This window comes from Lepus europaeus, chromosome 7 (assembly GCF_033115175.1).
Source record: "Lepus europaeus isolate LE1 chromosome 7, mLepTim1.pri, whole genome shotgun sequence".
NCBI lineage: Eukaryota > Metazoa > Chordata > Mammalia > Lagomorpha > Leporidae > Lepus > Lepus europaeus.
Genome location: NC_084833.1, coordinates 65,615,827 through 65,641,999, shown reverse-complemented (window position 1 = coordinate 65,641,999; position 26,173 = coordinate 65,615,827). Strand labels below are relative to the sequence as shown.

General features: G+C 45.8%; 1 protein-coding gene across 1 annotated transcript; it reads right to left on the bottom strand.

Annotated features, from left to right (window-relative positions):
- GVQW3 (GVQW motif containing 3) lies at positions 1 to 26,098 on the bottom strand. The gene is given in 4 exon segments (XM_062196737.1): positions 1 to 237; positions 2,263 to 2,384; positions 23,774 to 25,254; positions 25,257 to 26,098. Coding segments are annotated over 2 exon segments (597 nt in total). The 5' UTR covers positions 25,627 to 26,098; the 3' UTR covers positions 1 to 237; positions 2,263 to 2,384; positions 23,774 to 25,027.
- Between the last annotated feature and the right edge of the window lie 75 nt (positions 26,099 to 26,173).

The window sequence follows — 26,173 nt, the reverse complement described above, 5'->3', positions numbered from 1 at the left end:
GCCAAAGACTAACTCACATAGTGCTTAACAATTCACAAAACCCCACAGAACTCCTAGTCACCCCGCAAGACCCTATCCCTTTTTACCTGCTTTCAACTCTCCCAGGCAGAGCTAATTTTTTCCCTCCACACTTGGAAGAGCCTGATTTATCACCTTAATTATCTTGGAATTAATTTGGTAGATGTCTCCTTTTCTCCACTAAACCATCAGCTCCTTGGGTGTAGATGTCTTCTCTCCCTGGAAAACATGTTTCTTTCTTTCTTAAAAAGTAATTTTAGCTTCTACATTTTTTTAGGCTTAAAAGTAATATTTATAGTCAGAATAATTTTTAAGAACTGTACATATGAAAATATAATGAAGAAAATTTGAAATCACCTATAATTTTCATTTCCTAGATAAACTACTATTCATATTTTAGGTTTACCAAGTCCTTTTTTTCCCATACAGAAAGTAAAAATGGGACTATATAATGCATGTGATTTTATAGTCTGATTTTATCACCTATTCTACGATGAACAACTCCAAGTACCACCAATGATCCTTGAAAACCATCATTTTTAATGGTTGCATTGTTTCATTTAAAGGGTATACCATAATTTACCTAATCATTTCCACATTGTAAGACCTCAAGGTTATTTCCTTCATTTTTTCTTTCTTCTTTTGGTAAAAAGATTTATTTATTTGAATTGAAGAGTGACAGAGAGAAGTGGGGGCGGGGGAGGGGAGAGAGAGAGAGAGAGAGAGAGACTGATTTATCTTCTAGGCTGGTTCACCTAGTTCATTCCCCAAATGCATGCGAGCGCTAGGGCTGAGTCAGGCTGGAGCCAGGAGTCAGGAACTCCATGTGTGTCTCCCATGGAAGTGGCAGGGACTTAAGCACTTGGGCCATCATCTGCTGCCTCCCAGGGTGCCTTAGCAGGAAGCTGGATCAGAACCTTGGGGTAGCTGGGCCTTGAACCAGGCTCTTGGATATGCGTTGAGGGCATCCCAAGCAGTGGCTTAACCACAATGCCCACCCTGATTTCCTTCTTTTTACTATCTTACAAACAATGCTGCCGCGAATCACTGTATATGCCTCTTGGACTATTTCCTAAGAGATGGAATTCCTAGGTAAACTAGTTTAAGTTCTTTAAAGCTTCATGGTACTTATTGCCAGATTGCTCTGAGAAAGCACCGCCAACTTACAATTTCACCAATGCGAGAGCGTGCCCATCTCACGGTAGCCTGACCTACGTTGTGACCCCATGTGTGTCTTTACCAAGTCCAGTGTTCTTTCCACAATCAGCAGAAATTACACAACCAAATGCAGGGTTGTCTTCTTCCATGACATCAACCTGGGAGGATACATTTATTTAAATGCTGCTCCTGCTGCTTTAAGCATTTCTGTAATTTTTATTTGAAAGTTGGCTACAAAGCAGACAACACATTCTTTTGCATCTAAGTTGCAAGACATCTCTGTCTTGGGGGAATGATTTTCAGTTTTTGACAGCAGACCAAAGGTCCTTGGAACTCATGGTAAATGAGATGAGACGCTGCATCTGGCCCTGGGGTCAGAGCTGGGGTGTCATTTTACAGTAATGAGATTGAGGTCTTCTTGTGACTCGTCAAGCGGAGGCCCCCAGGAGTTCTGGACAGTGGTGCATCATCAGAACAAGGATTGAGCCTCCTAGCCTCCCGCCCACAAGGCAAAGAGAGAAAAAGAATTCTCAGCGACAAGGCACAGATTTCCAAAAGGGATGTTAACTACAATAACAGTGGTGCTTTCATAAGCAACAGTGGACACCAACAGACTGTAGGATGCTGTCTTGAAAATGTGGGCAGAAAATAAACCTCAGACCAGAATAATAAATGAGTTATGAGTAATAAATGAGAGTCAAACTTTCGGACATTTTCAGAACAGCAAGCTGGGCTGGAACACAAACTCATGTTGGCCGTTCAGTGACAGAGAAACTTCAGCAGGAAGAAAGCTGAATTCAGGAAGAAGACCTAAGATGAGGGTGTGGGAGACGAGTGAAGTGCTGGAGCCCACGCAGCAGACTGGTGGCATCTCGGGAATTTTGAGAAGGGTGTTAGATACTTGTTACTAAAGGTTAAATTATATAAATCTACACGTAACTGAATGATTTAAAATATAAAGGTAACAATACTCACAATGCCTCACTTTTCATTTTTATTCATTTTTTAAAAAAGATTTATTTATTTTTTTGAAAGGCAGAGTTGAGAGAGAGAGAGAGAGAGAGAGAGAGAGAGAGAAAGTCTTACATCCTCTGGTTCACTGCACAAATGGAGCCAGGAGCTTCATCCGGGTTTCCCATGTGGGTGGCAGGGGCTCAAGCACTTGAGTCATTCATCTTCCATGCCTTCCCAGGTGCATTAGCAGGGAGCTGCATGGGAAGTAAAACAGCCAGGACTTGAACTGGAGCTCCTATATAGGAAGCTGGCATTGAAGGCAGTGGCTTAACTCACTGCACCAGCTCCCTTTTTTATTATTTCACTACGCTGTGACATTCTCTATACTTTGGAGGCATTTATTTCTCTGGTATTTATAGGTAGAAATACTAGAGAATTGTGTGCTACTGTGCACCTCTCCCCAACTCCGCATTCAGCAATGTCTCCTTGGGATCTCCAATATTTACACTCTAGAAACCAACAAATGCTTCAAATTGGGGTCTCCATAACCCTTTCCATGTGAGAAAGGATTACTAGCACACCATTAAATATTTAAAAATGTATTATTTATTAATAGTATCCTAGGCATATACTCAGGAGGATTTAAAACGAATACCCACAAAAAAGTGTACATGAATGTTCATAGAAGAATTTTGCAACACAGCCAAAAGATGGAAATGACCCAAAGGTCTATCAACTGACAAAGTAATGAATGAAATGTAATCTATCCAGACAATAGAATATCAGTCAGCCCTACAAAGGAATGAAGTACTGATACGCACTCCAACATGCATATACCTTGAACACATTATGCTAAGTCAAAGAATCAGAGGCAAAAAGCCACATATTGTCTGATTCCATTCATGCAAAACGCCCAGAATAGGGAAATCCATAGAGACAGAAAGTAGATGAAAGTTTGCAGGGGGCTGGAGGTAGGGAACAGCAGGAGTGACTACGAATGGGTCTAGAGTTGGGTTTTGTTCAATAATGAAAGTTCTAAAATCAGTGTGAAGTTCGCACAATTTTGTGAATATACTCAAAAGGATTGAATTGTATATTTTATTTTATTTTATTTTATTATTTTTTTTTGACAGGCAGAGTGGATAGTGAGAGAGAGAGACAGAGAGAAAGGTCTTCCTTTTTGCCGTTGGTTCACCCTCCAATGCCCGCTGCGGCCGGCGCATCTTGCTGATCCGAAGCCAGGAGCCAGGTGCTTCTCCTGGTCTCCCATGCGGGTGCAGGGCCCAAGCACTTGGGCCATCCTCCACTGCCTTCCTGGGCCATAGCAGAGAGCTGGCCTGGAAGAGGGGCAACCGGGATAGAATCCGGCACCCCGACCGGGACTAGAACCCGGTGTGCCGGCGCCGCAAGGTGGAGGATTAGCCTGTTAAGCCACGGCGCCGGCCCGAATTGTATATTTTAAATGGATGTGCCTTACCATGTGTGAATAATATTTCAATAAAAAGGTAGGCAAGGATGCAAACATCTAATCTGGGAGCCAGTGCTGTTGCTTAGTAGGCTAAGCCTCTGCCTGTGGCATTGGCATTCCACATGGGCTTTGGTTCATGTCCCGGCTGCTCCTCTTTTGATTCAGCTCTCTACTTGTGGCCTGGGAAGGCAGTGGAAGATGGCCAATTGCTTGGGCCCCTGCATCCATGGGGGAGACCTGAAAGAAGCTCCTGGCTTTGGATCAGCCCAGCTCCAGCATTTGTGGTCATTTGGGGAATGAACCAGTGGATGGAAGACCTTTCTGTCACTCCCTCTCTCTGTTACTCTACCTCTCAAATAAATACATCTTTTTTAAAAAAAATCTAATTTTGGGCCAGTGCTGAGGCATAATGGGCAAAGCCACTGCCTGCAGCACTGACATGCCTTATGGGTGCCAATTCGTGTTCTCGCTGCTCCATTTCTGATCCAGGTCCCTGCTAATCTGCCTGGGAAGGCAGCGAAGGATGGCCCTGGTTCTTTGTCGCCCTGCACCCATGTAGGAGATCTGGAAGAAGCTCCTGGCTCCTGGCTTCAGCCTGGCCCAGACCCGGGCTGTGGTGGCCATGTGGGGAATGAACCAGTGGATGGAAGATTCTCCTCTCTCTCTCTCTCTCTCTCTCTCTCTCTCTCTCAATCTCTCTCTGTGTAACTCTGCCTTTATTTAGTTATTTAAAAGGGTTAAACAGAGAGAAAGTGCAGGGGCCAAGCTCTTGGGCCATCCTCTGCTGTTTTCCCAGGCACATTAGCAGGGAGCTGGATCAGAAGTGGAACAGCTGGGTCTTGAACCGACACCCATGTGGGATGCCAGCATTGCAGGTGGTGGCTTAACCAGCTACACTACAAGGGCAATAAATAAATCTGAAAACAACAAAAACAAAACAAAATCTAATTTGGTGATTTGGGCAAGTAGTTAAAAGTAAGCTGGAATTAAAATACAAAAACAAAACAAAACAAAAAACAAGCAAACCCTCCAATTGCCTAGACAATGGAAGAGGTGGAGATTAGACTGAGAAGATGCTAAGGTTCCTGAAATCTTCACAGTGAGCCAGAGACGGTGAGGAATGGAAGAGTGTTCAGCCGAATGTGCACATTAACATGCAAGGACACCCACGGGAAGACCAGAATTAGAAAGCAGAACTTCCAAACCACCAGTGAGAATAGAAGGGTTGAAAAGAAAAAAAATCAAAAGGAGGCAGGAAAAGAGCAAAGAAGAAACAAGGAAAACACATGGTAAATAGACAGGTCAAAGACAAGGGGAGAAACAGAATAAGAAGGAATAGAAACTTGCCTAAAAATAGGCAAAGATTCTCAGATTGGATTTAAATAAAAAATTCAGCTGACTGCTGATTGCAAGAATACACGCAACAGATAATGACTATGACATGTTCAAAGGGTGAGGAAGAGGCACCAGGCAGAGATGAAGTGAAAGAATGCAACGGGAATGGATTGTAAGGCAGAGAGGCATTAGAAAGTACATTTCGGCCGGCGCCATGGCTCAATAGGCTAATCCTCCGCCTATGGCGCCGGCACCCTGGGTTCTAGTCCTGGTCGGGGCACCGGATTCTGTCCTAGTTGCCCCTCTTCCGGGCCAGCTCTCTGCTGTTGCCCGGGAGTGCAGTGGAGGATGGCCCGAGTGCTTGGGCCCTGCACCCCATGGGAGACCAGGAGAAGCACCTGGCTCCTGGCTTCGGATCAGCGTGATGCGCCAGCCGCAGCGGCCATTGGAGGGTGAACCAACAGCAAAGGAAGGCCTTTCTGTCTCTCTCTCTCTCACTGTCCACTCTGTCAAAAAATAATAAAAAAATTTTTTTTAAAAAGAAAGAAAGTACACTTCGACGAGGAAAGGGACAGTTCACCAGGAAGGTATAACAAAGCCTGATAGAACGGCAGAAAGAAGTGGAGCCATTCCCATGGTGGCAGATTTTTAATCTTCCTCCCTTCCTTCCTGTCGAGTGGGCTGGCAATGTCCGAGAAAGGCTACAGAAGATTTGAACAACACAGCGGTCCAACTTCCTTCCTTCTGTCTTTGGCTCCTTCAGTTCCCAGCCCTTGGAAATTCCTCCTCCCTATACGGCATCAGTCGCCAAGCCTTGTGGATCCTCACCGCTGAATGGGTTGCTTCCTCGCCAGCACCCTGTCATTCTGCACCCCAGACAGTCCTGGGGCTCAGCTTTTTTTTTTTTTTTTTTTTTTTGACAGGCAGAGTGGACAGTGAGAGAGAGAGAGACAGAGAGAAAGGTCTCGGCGCGCTGCGACCGGCGCACCGTGCTGATCCGAAGGCAGGATGCTTCTCCTGGTCTCCCATGTGGGGGCAGGGCCCAAGGACTTGGGCCATCCTCCACTGCACACCCGGGCCATAGCAGAGAGCTGGCCTGGAAGAGGGGCAACTGGGACAGAATCCGGCTCCCTGACCGGGACTAGAACCCGGTGTGCCAGCGCTGCTAGGCAGAGGATTAGCCTGTTGAACCATGGCGCCGGCCTGGGGCTCAAGCTTTAGTTGCCTCTTCTCTGCACCACTGGAATTCTAACCGACCTCCTTATATTTATGGGGACTTGCTCAAATGACATCTGCTTTAGTAGTTTCCTTTTGATGCTAGAAGCCAGATCTTTGGATTACGCCAGGGAAAGGTACTGCCACATTTCAGCCCCAGCAAAATTGTCTTTACTGAACTGAGCTCTAACGTGAAGCTATTGGCTTCTTGCGGGAATGGTTTAAGAGAAAAATCCTGCGGCCCTCACTCAGTCTGGTACACTACTCAGACATCATAAAGTACTCTATGAGCAATCTTGGGGAGAGATATTCTGAAATCTCATACTTCTCATGTCCAACCAGTCTATATGCATTTTATGGACAGTAAATCCTCCAACTAGTATTTCCACTTTGCTAGGGATAATAGCAAATTCACAGCCAAATTTGCTGGCTTCCTTTAATAAGTATAAAGAGTAATAATAATAATACTAACAGCTAATATTTATTGGATGCTTACACTGAACCATGCACTGTTCCAAATGCTTTACATATAATTAACCCTCCTCTCATTCCACCAGACAGCGCTATTATTATTCCCATCTTAAGAGAGCCAGCAAGGCTTCCTAACTGGCCTAGGAGGTACAGCTAGTAAGATGCAAAGCTAGACCCAGACTGCACACAATGTGGTTCCTGAGTCCACGCACTTCAGCACCACACTATTCCCTCATTAGCGTTTAGGATATGCACGCTTGCGTGCTAATCAGAGCCTCTGGCTCTGTTCGTTTCCTACGCTTATACTTCCACTTTTGGTGAACATGTGGTAATAGGGACCAAATGATTCTGGACAGAACATATGAACCAGTGGTTTTAAGACACTGACACCAGGCAACTAAAGACAGGTGCAAGTGAACTAAGCCTTAAGATGGCCTGCTTAGCTCCCGGAGGAAGCTAAGGGGTCTCTGGGCCCTGCTGCCCGAGCAACCCCAGGCTGAGCCTGAGTTTCCTGGATTGAGGAGATGGGGTCGGGAGTCCCAGGAGGTCAAGGTTGCTGGAGTCGTGAGGAAGAACAGTGAGGAGGGGTGAACAAAAGTGAGCTCCGGCTGGCGCCGCGGCTCACTAGGCTAATCCTCCGCCTCCGGCACCGGCACCCCCAAATCTAATCCCGGTCGGGGTGCCGGGTTCTAGTTCCGGTTGCTCCTCTTCCAGTCCAGCTCTCTGCTGTGGCCCGGGAGGGCAGTGGAGCATGGCCCAAGTGCTTGGGCTCCTGTACCTGCATGGGAGACCAGGAGGAAGCACCTGGCTCCTGGCTTCAGATCAGCGTAGTTCCAGCTGTAGCGGCCATTTGGGGAGTGAACCAATTGAAGGAAGACCTTTCTCTCTGTCTCTCTTTCTCATTGTCTAACTCTGTCAAAAAATAAAATAAAATAAAAAAGTGAGCTCCAGCTCTCTGAGGAGGGGTCCCCTGAAGTCTTTAGTGAACGTGCTGGGAAACCCCCTGAGGCCAGAGAGAGAACTGCCCACAAGCGTTAGAAGGAACCATTCCTGGGGCAGGCATTCGGCCTAGTAGTTAAGAAACTGGTCAGTATTGCTGCATCCCGGGTCAGGATACCTGGGTTTGATACCCAGCTCTGGCTCCTGACCCCAGCTTCCTACTAATGCAGACCCTGGCGGGAAGCACAAGGCTCAAGGAATCAAGTTCCTGCCACTCACACAGCGGGCCTGGACCTGAATTGAGTTCCCCACTCCTGGCTCTGCCCCCACCCCAACCCAGCTGTTACAAGTGAACTAATGGATGGAATGCAAGCTCTTTCTCTCTCTTGATCTGCCTGTTAAACAAATAAGTAAATGAGAAACCATTCTCAGAGATCACACACACAGGTCCACTTTCTGTTCCCCACATGCAGAGTGGTAAGACAGGCATCAGATGGGTTTTGCCACAACAGTGGGCAAAAAAAAAAAACCTGTAGAATAGTGTTACCACAGTCTCAGCTCACAAAACCAAAAATAACAGCCCAAAGCAATTTCCAAAAAGCAAAAGGACCTAGACTAAGGGACCTATAATGAGGAGAAAAATCAGTCATTGGAACCTGAAGAAAATAGATAGAACTGATAAAGACATAACCAGGGTCAGCACTGTGGCATAGCAGGTAAAGCCACCACCTGCAGTGCTGGCATCCCATATGGGCACTGGTTTGAGTCCTGGCTGTTCCACTTCCGATCCAGCTCTCTGCTATGACCTGGGAAAGTAGTGGAAGATGGCCCAAGTCCTCAGGCCCCTGCACTCACATGGAGACCCGGCAGAAACTCCTGGCTTCTGGCTTTGGATTGGCACAGCTCCGGCCATTGCAGCCAACTGGGGAGTGAACCAGTGGATAAAAGACATCTCTGCCTCTGCCTCTCTATAATTTTACCTTTCAAATAAAATAAATAAATTTTTTTAAAAAAAAAGATATAACCAGGTACTAGTGCAGGTGTGTGGTACAGCAGCTAAGTCACTGTTTGGGGTACCTATATCCCATGCTGGAGAGCCTGGTTCTGGTCTCCAGTACTCTACTTCTGATGCCATCTTCCTGCTAATATGTTCCCTGTGAGGCAGCAGATGACGGCTCAAGTATTTGGGTCCCAGCCACCCACATGGGAGACCTGGATTGAATTCTGGACTCCTGGCTTTGGCCTGGCCCAGCCCAGCTGTTGTAGCTATCTGGGGAATGATCAGTAGGCGGAAGATCTCTCTCTGTCTCTGAAAACACACACAAACAAAAACATAACTGTTCTATGTGATCAATAACCCAGAAGTCTGAGTTTATTAAGCAGGGAAATGAAAGGTATGAAAAAGACCTAAACCTCAGTCACAACAGACATATCCTGGTTTCTAAACACTCTTCTCCAAAAAAAGCAACAGGACTCTGCAGAGACACGGCTGATCACAGGATTGAAGCAGGGAAAATACAAAGCTATTTTGGAGTATGTTGCAGTACCAGAAGCTAAGGAAGTGTTAAAAAAAAAAAAAAAAAGACCAAAACCCAAAAGCATACATAACCATTTGTCAAAGAAACACACAACCAAGCCAGAAGAGCATCCACTGGCCAGAGTCAGGATACTACGAGCCACAAAATAAATAACACATTGTTGGATTACGACCCAAAATAAAAAATAAACATGAGTCCAAACTGTTACAAGGAAATACTGAATAAATAAACTGGGAGATAAGAATTCCAGGGGCCAGCACTGTGGCATAGCGGGTAAAGCCACCGCCTATGGTGCTGGCATCCCATTTGGGTGTCAGTTGGAGTCCCTGCTGCTCCTCTTCTGATCCAGCTCTCTGCTATGGCCTGGGAAAGCAGTGGAAGATGGCCCAATTCCTTGGGCTCCTGTACTCGCATGGGAAACCCAGAGAAGGCTCCTGATTCCTGGCTTTGGATTGGCCCAGCTCCAGCTGTTGTGGCCATTTGGAGAGTGAACCAGCAGATGGAAGACCTCTCTCTGTGTGTCTTGCTCTCTCTGTGTAACTCTGCCTTTCAAATAAATAAATCTAAAAAAAAAAAAAAAAAAAAAAAAAAAAGAATTCCGAATAATATATTTAGCACCCTCTCCAGGAGAAAGAACTTAATTACTTTGCTGCCTTTGAGTGTGGGCTGAACTTAATGACTGGCTTCCAGAACATGGAAAAGGAAAAACAAAAAAGTGGCTTCACAGCAAAGAGCTGGCCAAGTGAAGGAAGCTAACACCAGTGATGCCATGTGGCTCTTATAGACCCTCTATTATAGCATAATGAGAAGGGTAATTCACTGTTATCCTTTCCTCAAACCCACAACCAGGCTAATCACAATACCAGACAAACCCAAATTAAGGGACATTTTACCAAATACATGACCAATATACCTCAAAACCTTCAAGGCCTTTTAAAACAAGAAAAGACTGAGAAACCTCCATGGATCAGAGGAAAATAAGGAGACAGGCTTTTTAAAAGCAATGTGATATCCTTAATTTGTTCCTGGAACAAAAAAAAGAGACATTAGTGGACAAACTTGAAATGTGAATCAACTGTACAATTTAGTTAGCAGTAACATACTGATGTTGATATCTTTGGTTTTTTATGTTTTTAAACAATTCCCAAATGCCAGCATCCTATATGGGTGCCAGTTTGAGTCCCAGTTGCTCCACTTCTGGGCCAGTTCCCTGCTAATGCGCTTGGGAAAGCAGCAGATGATGGTCTAGGTCCCTGGGCCCCTGCCCCCATGTGGGAGACCTGGAAGAATCTCCTGGCTTCAGCCTGGCCCAGCCCCAGTTGTTGCAGCCATCTGGGGAGTGAACCAGCAGATGGAAGATATCTCTCTCTATGTAACTCTTTCAAATAAATAAATAAATATTTTAAAAATTACTTAAAAACAGAAATACCCACAACTCCCAGTTGTTGTTTTTTAAAAAGATTTACTTCTTTCTTTTTTTTTTTTTAAGATCTATTTATTTTACTTGAAAGTCAGAGTTACACAGAGAGAGGAGAGGCAGAGAGAGAGAGAGGAAAGTGTTCCATCCACGGGTTCACTCCCCAATTGGCCTCAACGGCCAGAACTGTGACAATCCGAAGCCAGGAGCTAGGAGCTTCTTCCAGGTCTCCCATGCCAGTGCAGGGGCCCAAGGGCTTGGGCCATCTTCTGCTGCTTTCCCAGACCACAGCAGAGAGCTGGATGGGAAGTGGAGCAGCTGGGACTTGAACCGGCACCCATATGGGATGCCAGCACTGCAGGCAGTGGCTTTACCCGCTACGCCATAGCACTGGCCCCTTATTTCTTTTTTTGAAAGGCAGTGTGTCAGAGAGAGCTGGAGAGATAGAGAAATAGAGCTTTCATTTACTGGTTCACTCCCCAAATGTCTGCAACAGCCAGGGATGAGCCAAGCTGAAGCCAGGAGCCAAGAGCTCTGTCCAGGTCACCCATGTGAGTGGTAGGAACCCAGGTGGTGAAGCCATCATATGTTGCGTATCAACAGGAAGCTGGATCAGAAGTGGACTCAATTCCAGGCTATCTGATATGGGATGCAGACATTGAAAGCTGTGGTTTAACTCCCCGTGCAGTAACACCTGCCCTAGTAACTCGGTTTTGATAAGCACACCACAGTACTGGGGATAACATTAGAGGAGACTGAAACTGAATGGGGGACCTAGAACACTGCACTATCTTTGCAAATTTTCCACAAATCCCAAATTATTCCAAAGTAAAGAAAACCTATTTTAAAAACCCAACTGAAACTTTTAGAGAAGGAAACTATAATAAATAGTTTAAACACTTCAAGATTAGTGAATTTGGAGACACAGCATAGAAACCATACAAAAAGACACAAAGAGAGGAAAAAAAGAAAGAGTTGAAGAACACAGCATCAGTGAACTATGAGATTTAAAAAAAAAAAGATTTATTTATTTTACTTGAAAGTCATAGTTACACACAGAAAGAGAAGGAGAGGCAGACACACACACACACACACACAGAGTCTTCCATCTGCTGGCTCACTTTCCAGATGGCCGCAATGGCCGGAGCTGTGCTGATCCGAAGCCAGGAGCCAGGAGCCAGGAGCCAGGGGCCAAGAGCTTCTTCCAGGTCTTCCATGTGGGTGCAGGGGCCCAAGGGCTTGGGCCACCTTCCACTGCTTTCCCAGGCCATAGCAGAGAGCTGGATTAGAAGTGGAGCAGCCGGGTCTCGAACCGGAGTCTATCTGGTATGCTGGCACTGCAGGTGACGGCTTTACCCCCTATGCCACAGCGCCAGCCCTGTGGGACACTTTCAAGTGGCTTAATATAAATGTAACCGGAGGGGCCAGAGCTGTGGCATGGTGGGTAAAGCCACTGCCTGAGTGCCAGCAACTCATATGGGCACCGGTTCGAGTCCCGGCTGCTCCACTTCTGATCCAGCTCTCTGCTATGGCCTGGGAAAACAGTGGAAGATGTCCCAAGGCCTTGGGCCCCTGCACCGGCGTGGGAGACCCGGGAGAAGCTCCTGGCTCCTGGCTTCGGATTGACACAGCTCTGACCGTTTAGGCCAATTAGGGAGTGAACCAGTGGATGGAAGACTTCTCTCTCTCTCTGCCTCGCCTTCTCTCTCTGTATAACTCTGACTTTCAAATAAATAAATCAATCTTAAAAAAAGAAAAAAGAAAGAATGGTAAGTTTTCCAAATTTGATGAAAGCTTTAGACCCACAAATCAAAACAGCTCCATGAACCCTAAGCATAAGAAACATGGCTCAGCTTAATCAAATTTGCATCAAGTCAGTGATAAAGTATTTTTTAAAAAATATTTTAAAATTTATATGGAAGGTAGAGTTAGAGAGAGAGAGAGAGAGAGAGAGAGAGATCTTCCATCCACTCGTTCATTCCCCAAATGGCCACAATGGACAGGGCTGGGCCAGGCCGGAGCCAGGAGCCAGGAGCTTCTTCCAGGTCTCCCACATGGGTGCGGGAGTCCAAATACTTGGGCTGTCTTCAACTGCTTTCCCTGTTGACATTACCAGGGAGCTGGATCAGAAGTGGAGCAGTCAGGACACCAACCAGTGCCCATTTGGGATGTTGGCACAGCAGGTGGTGGCTTAACACACTTTGTCACAGTGCTGGCCCAAGAAAAAGTTTTAGCGTGCCAAGAGTGGCCAGTGTTGTGGTGCAGTAGGTTAAGCTGCAGCCTGTGACACCAGCATCCCATACTCGAGCAGAGTCCTGGCTGCTCCACTTCCAATCCAGTTCCCTGCTAATGTGCCGAGAAGGCAGCAGAAGGTGGCCCAAGTACATGGGCCCTGCCATCCATGTAAGTGATCTGGATGGAGTTCCTGGCTCCTAGTTTTGGCCTGGTCCAAACAGCAGATGGACGATCTTTCTTTCTCTCTTTGCCTTTCAAATAAATAAATCTCAAGAACAAAAAAGAGTGGCAAGAGACAGAATATACAGAGGAACAAAGGTGAGATTCATAGACAGGGCAGACTTCTGACCCAGAGCGCCAGGGTTCGAGTCTTGCCTCCGCCACCAATTCCAGCTTTCTGCTAATGCACGCCCTGGGAGGCAGCAGTGACGGCTCAAGGACCTGGGTCCCTGTCACCCACGTGGGAGACCCAGAGTGAGTTCTGGGCTCCTGGCTTTTTAGCCTGGCTCAGCCCTAGCTATTGTGAGCCTTTGGGGAGTGAATTGGCGGATGCAAAGATGTCTCTGTCTTTCAAATAAACGAAAATAAAAACAACACAAGCCAGAAGACGAGCAAAATCTTTAAGGTACAGAAAGAAAAAAAGAGCTGTCGGTTTATAACTGTAAATATCTTTCAAAAACAAATGTGGCAATAGGGAAAGAATACTCTTTCCAACAAGTGCTGCTTAAGCAACTGGATAGCTACATGTGAAAGAAAGAAGCCGGGCACTTGAACCACATACAAACACAAACACAAAACGCATCAAAGACCTAACCAGAAGATCTAAACTGACAGAGTTCTTGGAGCTTGTCAAAATTTAGGGGCGGGCATTTGGTACGACACTTAAGATGCCACTTGGGACCCCCACTTCCCATATCTCAGTGCCTGGTACAAGTTCTGTGCACCCTGAGAGGCAACAAGTGATGGATAGCTCAAGTACTTGGGTCCCTGCAACCCACTTGGAAAACGTGGATTGGGTTCTGAGATCCTGGATTCAGCCTGGCCCAGTGCTGGCTGTTGCAGGTGTGAACCAGTGGATGGAAGATCTCGCTTTTTCAAATTAATGAAAAAAAAATTTTTTTTAATTTAGAACTTTTGTGCATCAAAGAATATTATCAAGAAAGTGAAAAGAAAATCCACAGAATGGAAGGAAATATTTACAAGTAATATATCTGATAAGGGTCTCATATCCAAAATATGAGAACTGTCACTGAAATGTATACTTTAAAATGATTAAAAAGGGAACTGACACTGTGGCACAGAAAGTTAAGCCACCACCTGTGATGCTGGCATCCCATATGGGCACTGGCTCAAATTCCAGCTCCTCCATTTCCTACCCAGCAGCCTGCTAATGTACCTGGGAAAGCAGTGGAAGATGGCCCAAGTCTTTGGGCCCCTGACACCCATGTTGGATCTTCTAACGGAATTCCAGGATTCTGGCTTTGGGCTGGTCCAACCCTGGCTGTTGTGGCTATGTGGCTAGTGAAACAGAGAATGGAAGCTCTGTCACTTCCTCTCTTTCCCTCTCTCTTTCTCTCTATAACTCTAACTTTCAAATAAATAAATAATTCTTTAAAGAAAATTTTTTGGAATAGCAATTCCTTCACACATCAAACATTTATTGAACAGTACCAGGTATGATTTATTCTGGATGTAGGGAACTCAAAAAAGAGTCAGATGTGGTTTTGGCTTTCAAGTTCATGGGCTTGTAGAGGTGAAAAGGTGTTTACAAACAATTAACTTCAATTAAGTATTACAGTTTCCATGATATATGAATAGGCCCCATACACAGGGGGTGGCTGCTGTGCCCAGCCGTGGGAAGACAGCAATGGTGATGCTGAAGTGGAGAGCTGCACCATCTTATGTATGCTCCTATTTTTAATGCATTCTTGTATTTGAAACCTTCACCCCTTTTGCTTTGGCTTCCTGTTTAAACTACGTTACTATGGAAATGTCATGGCACAGGATGGTGGCGTTTACAAGTAAAGTGTACGGAATTTTCAGAACATCTAGAAACGCAAGGCTAGAGTTTAGGGATGTAAGGCCTAATGATGTGACAGCATTTGTGACATCAGGCACTGTGTCACAAATGTAAACACACTCAGAAATCTGAGACAGCACAGAGGAGATAGCTGAGAGCTTTATCAGGATGTATGTGCCCAGATGAGAGAAAAAAAAAGAACGCGAGAAATATTAAAAACACAAAATATACACGGCTGGGGAAGAACATCTGGAAAAATAAATGACAGAATGCCAACGTTTACTTACGAATACACAACTCTGGAAGAAGGACCAGGGGGCATGGGCACCCCAGGGCAATTTGGAAAAATCCTCTGCACCACATTATATACTGTAAACATTCTTTCAAAACTGTACATAAATCAACTGTGGGTAAACCATTTGATGATTGCAAGGGTGAGTACCATTTTAAAGACTGCTTAAGAATGTATATTTTAGTAAAGAAAATTTTCTCAATGGAGTAATAGAAAAAACTTCCTGGACAGCATAAGGTTCAAGAGTCTTCACTATTATTCTGGCTTTGCCACCAACTAAATGTGTGATTCAAGAAAAGTCATTCAGCCTTCCTGGGCCAATTTCCTCATCTGATCTGGGCTGTAATTCTGAATTTTCACTTATTAGATTTTTAAAGCAAGGACCAGGGGAACTGGCAAGCAGCCTAACATCTAGTTTCTTCTGAGAGGCAATATTCCACACTGAATCCTTGGGCACAGAGCTCAGGGCCTTTCTGCGTGAGGTGGCAGGGATGGCATTGACACACACCACAGTACCATTGTTCTCTACTTCTTTATAATCCATTTCCCATTTCCACAATCACCCTACGTGAGATGCTTTCAACTTTCTGTTACAAATACTTCACAAATGCTGGCTCCTTAGAGCGGCCTCTGGGAAGGATCGACCATTCTTGGTGCAGTCTTTCCATCTCTGGTTCTTCCTCTATCTAGCCACAAAGCAAGGGCTGTATCCTCTGGGCCTGGTACAGGCTGAGGCCCAAGGAAGGAATTCAGTCAGTGACTGTCTACTGGGTATTTTGAAGGAGCAAGTTGAGGCAGAGTGCTAGCTGCAGGTAAACTTCTAGCGGCTTCTTTAAATAGTTCTCAACTTTCCAATTTTCTGCAACGAGCAAAAATATCAACCAACCACAAGCATTCGTTTTTCTGGCTTTCTGTCTATGCCCTGGTTGCCCATAAATAATGCAGTAGCCATAAATAATCCTTCCACTACTACAAACTTTGCTCAGTTCTCCAAGGTTTGGCACAGATATTGGGCACAGAACTTTTCATTAAGAGAAACTAAAGTTTTCTGGTTTGCTTTGCTTAAACAGCAACGACACTAAGTATTTGTCTTTGTGGACCTAACGCCTGCCTTCCAGCCCCATGCAAGAGCTCCAGCCAGTTGGCTCCAGAGAAGGCCATTTATCCAGTGTGTAGGCACCACCTTGATTACTCTGCCATCCAGGAAGTACAGAACACCACTGTAAGGATTCTTTTGTCTTCCTAAGCAAGCACAGCACAGATTTAGACCTCATTAACTAGCAAGAAATAGAAGGCAATTGGGTCAGGCCTTTTGTCAATTACCATTTTAGGTAGAGTGATTCAGGAACTGTTTGGAAAACTACAGCAGCAAAGGAAATTACTATCTGGGAGTACTTAGCTACTATCTGTTGAGTACCAGGTTTTGTGCTATGTACCTCAAAAGCAGCAAATCTAATAAACACTATCTAATATACTATAGTTTTACTCATCTTTCTTATTTTTTATTTCCTATAAATGTATGTTCACAAGGAGGAATCTGTTTTTTTGTCTTGTCTGTTGCTACATCCTAAGTTTAGAAGAGGGCCAGACACATATAAGCAACCACTCAATATTTGTGGCATGAGCAAAATTAACTGCTCCATGAGATAGATGGCTCCATTTTCCTCTAGTGGATGAATACACTGGAGTGATCAGAAGTTGCAAATGAACCGTCCAAAATTACATGGCTAGTTACGAAGCCGCAACTGAAACTCCAGTCTCATTCTTTTGTTCTTTCTAGTGTCAAAGAGATGTACACTGAAGTGTTGAACTCTCCCAGCTTGACAAAGCTATAATCCATGAGCGTACTTCAAAAAGTCTGTGAAAAAATATAGGATAAATTTATTTTGGCCCAAAAAACTCTGAAATCCATGCAGAATTTTTCCACTAGACACATTTCCATAAACTTTTGGAAGACCCCTTTGTATATATCTATAAAATATGTATTCTCCTTGTGTACCCATCTGAAGCTTTGGAATGTCACCAAGGAGATATATTTAACATTTTAATGATAATCATTTTACTAAAGCAACCATTAAGTATGTATTTCCTTAACACAACAGTTTCATTTATAGATGGGCATTAACTATGTAACTTCTCACTCTTTAAAGTCCCACAATTACTCAGACATAAATAAAAGCACAGTAATTGTGGACATCAACAGAATAACATTTGCAACATTTACGAGTTTTACGAGTTTCAACATTCAGATGATTAATGGGATGTGTATGCTGTTCTACATGTAGGATACCAAATATTCCAGCGAGTATCCATGCTGCTTGCGTGTCTTCACATGGGAGGAGACCTGGCACACTGGAAGTTATTCCTACACTAAAGAAATCACGTGGAAGGCTCAAGGAGTCTTCAAAGAGTCCATCTAAGACAATTCATTTTGTAGGAGAGAATGTGCGAGTGAAATCCAAAGGAGGTCAATTTTACCTGGGAGAGCATTTCATAAACTTGCACCATTTGTCACAATACAAGGGAACTTCAAAAAGTTCATGGAAATGGAATTAAAGGTTAGTTTATTTTGGCATTTTTTTTTTAAATCCATGCATAGCTGTTCCATAATATGCATTTTCATGAACTTTTTGAAGGGCTCTCATATACCCAATTCATGGGTGCTTTTCTTTTCTTTCTTTTTTTTTTTTTACAGGCAGAGTAGACAGAGAGAGAGAAACAGAGAGAAAGGTCTTCCTTTGCTGTTGGTTCACCCTCCAATGGCTGCAGCAGCTGGTGCGCTGCGGCTGGCGCACCGCACTGATCCGAAGGCAGGAGCCAGGTGCTTCTCCTGGTCTCCCATGGGGTACAGGGCCCAAGGACTTGGGCCATCCTCCACTGCACTCCCAGGCCATAGCAGAGAGCTGGCCTGGAAGAGGGGCAACTGGGACAGAATCCGGCGCCCCGACCGGGACTAGAACCCGGTGTGCTGGCGCCGCAAGGCGGAGGATTAACCTATTGAGCCATGGCGCTGGCTCTCTCTTTTTTTTTTTTTTTTTAATACCTATTTAGGACTGCCTAACAGCAGCATGTCACTCAAGGTGTCTCCTCATAACTAACTTGATTTTTGGTAGGGATTCTGGCCATGTTCCCTTCTCCTTTAGGACAGGTCATTTTCCCTTTGTCCCATTCCTGATTCCAACACAATTATCTATTATCTAGCGTTCATATTGGCCCAGCCAGATATCTGTTCATGGGCCAATCTGGCGATGTGGCCTCAGTCTCTCCACTGCCAACTTTTGATACTGTTGTTTCTCACTTACAATAAATGTAATAGTATTGTGGAAAAAGATTTTTTAAAAGCATAAAACCCAGGAAAAATTTAAACATATCTATAATCCAACCACTCAGAGTTAGTATATTCTTTCCAGTCATTAAAAAAATCTTTTTAGATTTATATATACAATTTTATATATCACTCTTTTCACTTAACATTACAAGCATTTTGCCATGCTGTCAAATGCTCTTCATAACCATCAATTATAATGACTGCATAATAGCCCATTGTATAGTCACACTGTAATTTATTTAACCAATTTTCTACCGTTGGACTTTTGGATTGTAAAGTATAAATTTTGCCCACATTTTAGACTGTTTCTTTAGGATGGATTCCCAGAAGTGGAATTAGAGGATCAGAGGATATAAACATTTTTAAAGCTCCTAATAGATACTGCCAAATTGCTTTTTCTGAAAGCTGTTGCCAATCTACACTTCCAACATTGCCAGCTTGTTTTTCTACCAACATAGATCTGTCTCAAAGATAATAAAACTTCAAGTAGAACATATAGTCCTCAAATTATTAATGCAACTGGACAGGCATGAAGGCATGCGGCAGAGGTCATACCTGTTTCCAGGTACGCAGCGAACAATGAGTTAGTGTGAGCACATGGGACAGAAGTTTTGCAAGAGCAAGGAGCAACGTAATTAGATGTCCGACTCTGAAATCCAAGGTCTGTGTCTGTTTTGTCCACTGCACACAGGACAGTGCTTGGCACATACAGTCAGTCAAAAACATATGTTGAGTGAATTAACACAGAATCTTTTTTCCTATGGTCTTTCAGCAGCTGTATACTCCGAGGTCAAGGGAAACATGGGTGGCTGGGTCAGACTCCGTTGTAAAGGTCTGTTCAATCCTGAGATTCCATTACAATTTTGGAAAATCAGATTAAATGATGCTGACACAACCAAACTCTCTTTAAGGGAAAAATAAATGTGCTTACCTATTAACAGCACCAGTTACAAGGAGCTGTTAATATATGTCTGCATATATACACGCACATATATATATATGTAGATTTGTGTATACATGTATAAACACACATACACAAGTATATAATTTTTTATAAGCACGAAAAAGTACACTTCAGTGAGTTTTGTAACTTCATAGTAAACACTTAAATAGGACAGGCCGGCGCCGCGGCTCACTAGGCTAATCCTCCGCCTTGCGGCGCCAGCACACCGGGTTCTAGTCCCGGTCAGGGCACCGATCCTGTCCCGGTTGCCCCTCTTCCAGGCCAGCTCTCTGCTGTGGCCAGGGAGTGCAGTGGAGGATGGCTCAAGTCCTTGGGCCCTGCACCCCATGGGAGACCAGGATAGGCACCTGGCTCCTGCCATCGGATCAGCGCGGTGCGCCGGCCGCAGCGCGCCTACCGCTGCGGCCATTGGAGGGTGAACCAACGGCAAAAGGAAGACTTTTCTCTCTGTCTCTCTCTCACTGCCCACTCTGCCTGTCAAAAATTAAAAAAAACAAACAAACACTTAAATAGGTGACAGCATAAATTTATTCAAATGCTGTCCATGGGAAAGCATTTTTGGAACTACTTGTGGTTCATTCTATTACTGCTGGCTGCAATTTGGCACCATTTTCAGTACTGCCAAATTGGTTCTGAGATATTACATGGGAACAACACGGATGATAGTTTGAGTCATATCAGTTTTAGTCAAAAACAGCACAAAATTCATTTTGTGATGTGGAACATGGGCAAGGTGAAATAGCCAATCATTCAGTTTTTTTTTTTTTTTTTTTGACAGGCAGAGTGGACAGTGAGAGAGAGAGAGAGAGAGAGAGACAGAGAGAAAGGTCTTCCTTTTTGCCGTTGGTTCACCCTCCAATGGCCGCTGTGGCTGGCGCATTGCGCTGATCTGAAGCTGGAAGCCAGGTGCTTCTCCTGGTCTCCCACGCGGGTGCAGGGCCCAAGCACTTGGGTCATCCTCCACTGCACTCCCGGGCCACAGCAGAGAGCTGTGGGCAACCGGGACAGAATCTGGCGCCCCGACTGGGACTAGAACCCGGTGTGCCAGCGCCGCAAGGTGGAGGATTAGCCAATTGAGCCGCGGTGCCGGCTAATTATTCAGTTCTAATTTACTCTCTCCTCATAAATAGTCCCTCCAATATTGCACAATTTCTACACTGTGAGACACTGCCAGATCAATTTGGCATTAACATTACTGATGGAAAATGATCAATCATCTGTCATTTTTAAATTTTTTTTTTTTTATTTTTGACAGGCAGAGTGGACAGTGAGAGACAGAGACAGAGAGAAAGGTCTTCCTTTTGCCGTTGGTTCACCCTCCAATGGCCGCCGCGGTAGCGCGCTGCGGCCGGCGCACCGCGCTGATCCGATGGCAGGAGCCAGGTGCTTATCCTGGTCTCCCATGGGGTGCAGGGCCCAAGGACTTGGGCCATCCTCCACTGCACTCCCTGGCCACAGCAGAGAGCTGGCCTGGAAGAGGGGCAACCGGGACAGGATCGGTGCCCCGACCGGGACTAGAACCCGGTGTGCCGGCGCCGCTAGGCGGAGGATTAGCCTATTGAGCCGCGGCGCCGGCCTGTCATTTTTAGATACACATTTTATGTACACTAGATCAGGGGTTGGCAAACTATGGCCCATGGGCCAAATCGGAGCCACCATCAGTTTTTGTTAACAGCCTGCAAGTTAAGCATGCTTTTTACCTTTTTTAATGGTTGAAAAATTATCAAAATAGTATTTTGCAAGCTGTATGAAATTCACATTCCAATATCCAATCATAAGGTTTTATTGGAACACGCTCATGCTCACCTGTTTCTGCACTAGCTATGTCTGCCGAGCGGCTGCAACAGAGACCACGAGGCCACAAAGCCTACATTGACTTTACACAAGTGTGCAGATCCCTGCACTAGCAGGTCCTGGGAGGCCCTGAAGCTCCCCACTCTAGATCTTTGTTTCTGGTTATTAATGCTAGCAGAGAGTGATCAATTGGGATAATACTTGCAAGGATCTGATAGGCAGAGATTTACTTTACAGAAAACATAAATATAGGAGGGCTGCTTTGAATAGGATGCAAAGGCCTGGTAAAATCTGGGAAAGCTGAAGAAGCAGTTGGAGTTCAAAGTAGTGTACAGCTCAGCCACAAAGTCGAAGGCTCTTTCATCTGAGCCCCATGGACCCTGACAATGCCAATGCCAACGTCTGCAAACAGCAGGCCGGCTGAGCAGTGTATGTGATGCAGCAGCACGTCCCCTCCTTTTCCTGCTGTCCTCAAGTCACGTAGCATTTAGATTTATCCAGGCATCTCCAATGGCAAGTCTGGACTTTGACTGGAAATAGATCTGGAAGGAAGGCTCTTGAAAGTAGGCCCTATGTATTCATTCTTGCCAAATAATGACATTTCAGTGAGAACTGAGAGGCAGCAGGATTCACAAGACTGCAGAACCACCCATGTGTTTTTCTAAGTCAAAGATTCAATGAACATTCTATTTTTTGTTTCTCATCATTGTTAGAAACAAGGTGAGGAAGTGTGATGGGAGGGGAGAATTAGATAAAATCAATTAAATCAGTATTCTAGAAGATGTCTATTACAGTTCAGTCATGTTCCACAACATCACACGTGGATTTTGAACTGGAATGAGATGAGCGTGGGGCAGCAAAGAGCAACTGGAAAACGGAAAGGATTCACAGATGGATTATGTGAAGTTTGAGAATTATGGTCCAGGATTGAAGACGGTCAGTTCTCTTCCTGCTGAACCAAAGGGACAGGCAGTGAGGTGGCCCTCGTCCTGTCACAAGAAACACAGTTCCCAGAATGGGATTTGGTTGTTATAGCTCTGAAAAAAGTTTTCTGGCTCTCAGTATAAGAGGTAATTCAATTGCTTCCCTGAGAAACTGGTAACCCTACTTGCCTCTGGGGGTGCAACTGATGGTAGCTAAGGTGGGAGGGAGGTTTCTCCTCCATTTGTACCTTATGAAAAGCAAGAACAAGAACCACCACCTCCCCACGCATCTCACCTCACTCCTTGAGACAGGAAGGTAACACAGGACCAGGGCTGGAGAAGATTGGTTACTCAGTGGCTCAAGTGGGGAGCTAGAAGGCTCCAAACAAGGGGAAGAGTTTCAGGTCAAGTGGTGGATCATGACTAAAAGGGCAACTCAAGGATCCGCACACCATGGGGGACCAAAGCAGCTCTTGGAGGAGGAGTCCAAAACCAGAAAAGCAAACACCAAGGCAGAGAGGACACCAAGAGGCATCTGAGAAGGGCCAAGGGCAACAGTCTGTGGTGTGATGCATTGCTGGATCTACCAGGCTATAGGCCAGGAGCTCATTAGGCCTGAACAGAAGGTGCAGGTCAGGGCAAAATCAAGGTCAGCAACACGGTGGGCGAGTAAGCACTGTTCTGTAAGAATCCTCCTGTTTAGGAGCTCACGCTCTAGCCTCAGGTTTACTGATTCTGAGCAGCCAGGTGTGAATGGTTTGTTCTGGACAACTGTCATGGCGGTCACTTTATTTCCCCTAAATCGGAGGCATCCTATCACTGCTGGGAAGCCTGACAAACGAGCCACGCCGTGAGCTAACGTAATGCGTTAGGTCCTTCTTTTAGCCATTTAGGACAACTTGAATTCACATTCCTAATTACCTCTTCTGGCTGCTGTGTTCAAACTCTACTAGGGCCATTGTTGCTCTAGTACCTATCCTCCAACATGGGTCTTGGGCCAGCAGTATTGGCAGTCACTCCAGCCCTGTTCATAAGACTGGAAGACAGTCTAGAAATAACATCTTTCAAGACCTCTGTGTTATGACAGACTGGAGATAATACCTGCAGGTATTGTTCTGGGATCTTGGCCTGAGCCCAGGAGCATACAAATTTGCAATAGTGACCACTAGGCCTGAGCCTTATTAACAAGATTCAGCAACAAAGCTGCAATAGCTATGGGCGGGGCTGCATTCCCAAAGTGCAGGGTCCTTGGAGGCAAGTGTTTGTGGGGAAACTAGGGTCTCACTTGATGTGGGTAGACAGTAATGTTTGCTATGGAATGTTTAGGATTCCTAAATAGCTAAAAAGTTATAAGCTGTGGCATGGTTTAAGAGTTGTGTTTTTTTTTTGTTTGTTTGTTTGTTTTTTTTTTTTTTAAACACAGTATCTTTCTTTGTGGTACAAGGTCCAGATTTCAAGGTGTTTCAAAACTGACTGGTATTAATGAGGAACTTGCAATCTTTTTAATGCAGTAGAGAGTGAAAGAGCAGTTCTAAAAATAACAATGTTGAACTTGGATTAGGTCTTTACTATCAACCAATATTATTTACTTCCCTACTAGTTAAATAAGAGAAGATGAAATGTGCAAAAACCCCTTGAGTGAAACAGGGACACAGGTCCACGCTGGGACATCCTGTTACCTCCTCCTTCCTCCTGCATCCTTACCAGGTTTTGAGATGTTTTCAGTCTGTGTGGTATAACTTGGAACCCACCTGGAAGAAGTTCCTTTCTATAAATCCTGGTAGGAAGGCAGCAATGAAAGAGGTAAGAGCTTGAACTTGTAGTTTCTTGGGTTCCACAGAAAAATCATATAATCAAGTAAGTGGGTTAATAACCTACTCACAGACTCGGAAGAAGCAATTTGCAAACCACTGGCACAGACTTGGAGAAGCAGCAAATTATCCCCAATTGCACATCTTCTGCAACACCATTATCTTCCCCTTTGCACTTTGCTATTTTAGCTAATGGAGTCATTATTTTCTACTGATGCAGGTTCAAAGTCTCACGCTGTTCCACCTGCTGTGAAGCTTTCATAACCCGATTTCTCCCCCTTCCTCATGGATCTGCTACAAAAACCAGTTGGCCCGGCCTTACAGTCTCTGATGACCATAATTTCACAGTTCTAAAAACAGCAGGTGCTCAAAATACACCTGGCAATATTGGCCTTCGTTACTAAAAGCGGGCTGCTGGGCGGGAACTGGCACGTGGGTAGCAGACTGCCTTACTTCACAGTCTATAGAGCACCACTTGGTCTTTCTGCCTACACATCACAGCCCAGCCCTGGGGCCACTGGTTTGTATTTTCTGGAACCAGATTCTTCTCTTATGGCAAAGGGAATACCCAAGTGAGTGAGGATCCAAAGCACAGGATGAGGATGAAACAGATGCAGTCCTTCTGAGGGGCAGGATGGTGGCCAAGCCCTGAGGCCTGAGGGGCTCCACCGAGTCATCTGGGCCCCATCAGACCGCACACCCAGCAGCGCTCACTTTGTCAGCACGCCAGTGGCTTGTACACTGTACATCGGGCCCTGACTGTGAAGCAGGCTGAAACCGTAGGCCTTCTTTTGGGATCTTCCCAGAAAAGCATGCCTCCCTGGCACAGAGGGGCAGGCTCCAGAGAGATCCTGTTCCCACGTCTCACGGGCATGGTTCCCTGAGGCAGAATGTTGAGAACAAAGGAACAGGATCATCACAAACAACCCAAGGTCTGGGCAGGGAGGAGATCCAAACTCTTGTCAAGCCAAAGAATGCAGCCATCAGCAGGTCCTGGGAGTCAGCAGCCAAACCTTCTTGCAAGTTGTGGAGAGCAGCAAGGGAGACAGCCCCACCAGGGAGCCAAGAGTAAGTGGCAGAGGAAGCCACGCAGGCAGGAGGAGCGGAGAGGACTGGGCGCCCGATGAAGGCGGGAGGCAGCTTCCCTTCACCACGGTGTGGGTGTGAACCACGCCTGGGCCGCCCTGGTGGGCAGCCTTGCTGAAGACGACGCCTGCAGAAGCTGGCTGGCGGGGGAGCGGACCCTTGGCCAGTATGCGGGCAGAGGACCCCGCGCTTCACAACGTACCACCTCCTTCCTCACACAGGAGCTGTTTTTTCTAGTTTCCTTTGGAAAAGCAGCCCGAAAGTCAAGTTTCGGGGCATCCTTCAAACACCCGATAAAACTTTCCCAGAAACCTTCCTCATGTTCAAGTTCTCTTTCAGAATGAGCCTAACGGTTTCCTTATCCAAACGCAACTCCTCCGCCATCATCCTCACGGTTAACTGCCGGTTTGAACGAACCAGATCCTTGACTTTCTGGATGTTTTCTTCGGTCCGGTGCGTGACTGGGCGGCCACTCCGGGCGTCGTCTCGAACATCTTCCCGCCCTTCCTTAAACCTTTTGTGCCAGTCAAAAACGCGGGCCCTTGACATGACTTCGTCCCCATAAGCTTCTTTGAGAAGATGGTGGGTCTCACTTGCGGACTTGTCCAATTTCACACAAAATTTTATACTAATCCTTTGTTCCAAATAGCGATCGCTCATGTTGGCACGAAGCAACACAGGGACGTTCACGAGCCACGACTGTGAGGGGGAAGTCGGAGGGATCTCTCTATAGGGCTGCAGGGGTAACCATATTCTCGCTCCTTTGCACGCCTCGCCAGGAAGCAGTAATTGCTTTACTGAGTTTTCGCCCCCCACAGCTTCCAGTGGGGGCTAGGGAGCCTCGTTCGGCAAACTAACGAGGTCAACGAGTAACCGGCAAGAGCTGGGAAAAATTAAATCTCCACCCGGTGCACGCAGATGGCCGGGAGTTCGCCAGTCACCAATGTCGTCCCGATTCCGCGGCCCTTCGGCGTCTGTGGCGATTTCTGCAATACAGGCCCAGGTGGTGGCAACCATACTAAACAAGAAGAGCTGCAAAAACGGTGGCGGGACGCGCAAGCTCGCCCCAGATCTGCACGACCCGGCGCAGGGCAAACCTACCGCGGAAGCCTCCGGTTCGCCTGCTTTAGAGGACGCGGAGCCAGGCGCGCGTGCGCAACGCCCTCCCTCTCGCGGGGGAGGCTGTGCGCAGGCGCATTGCAGCAGT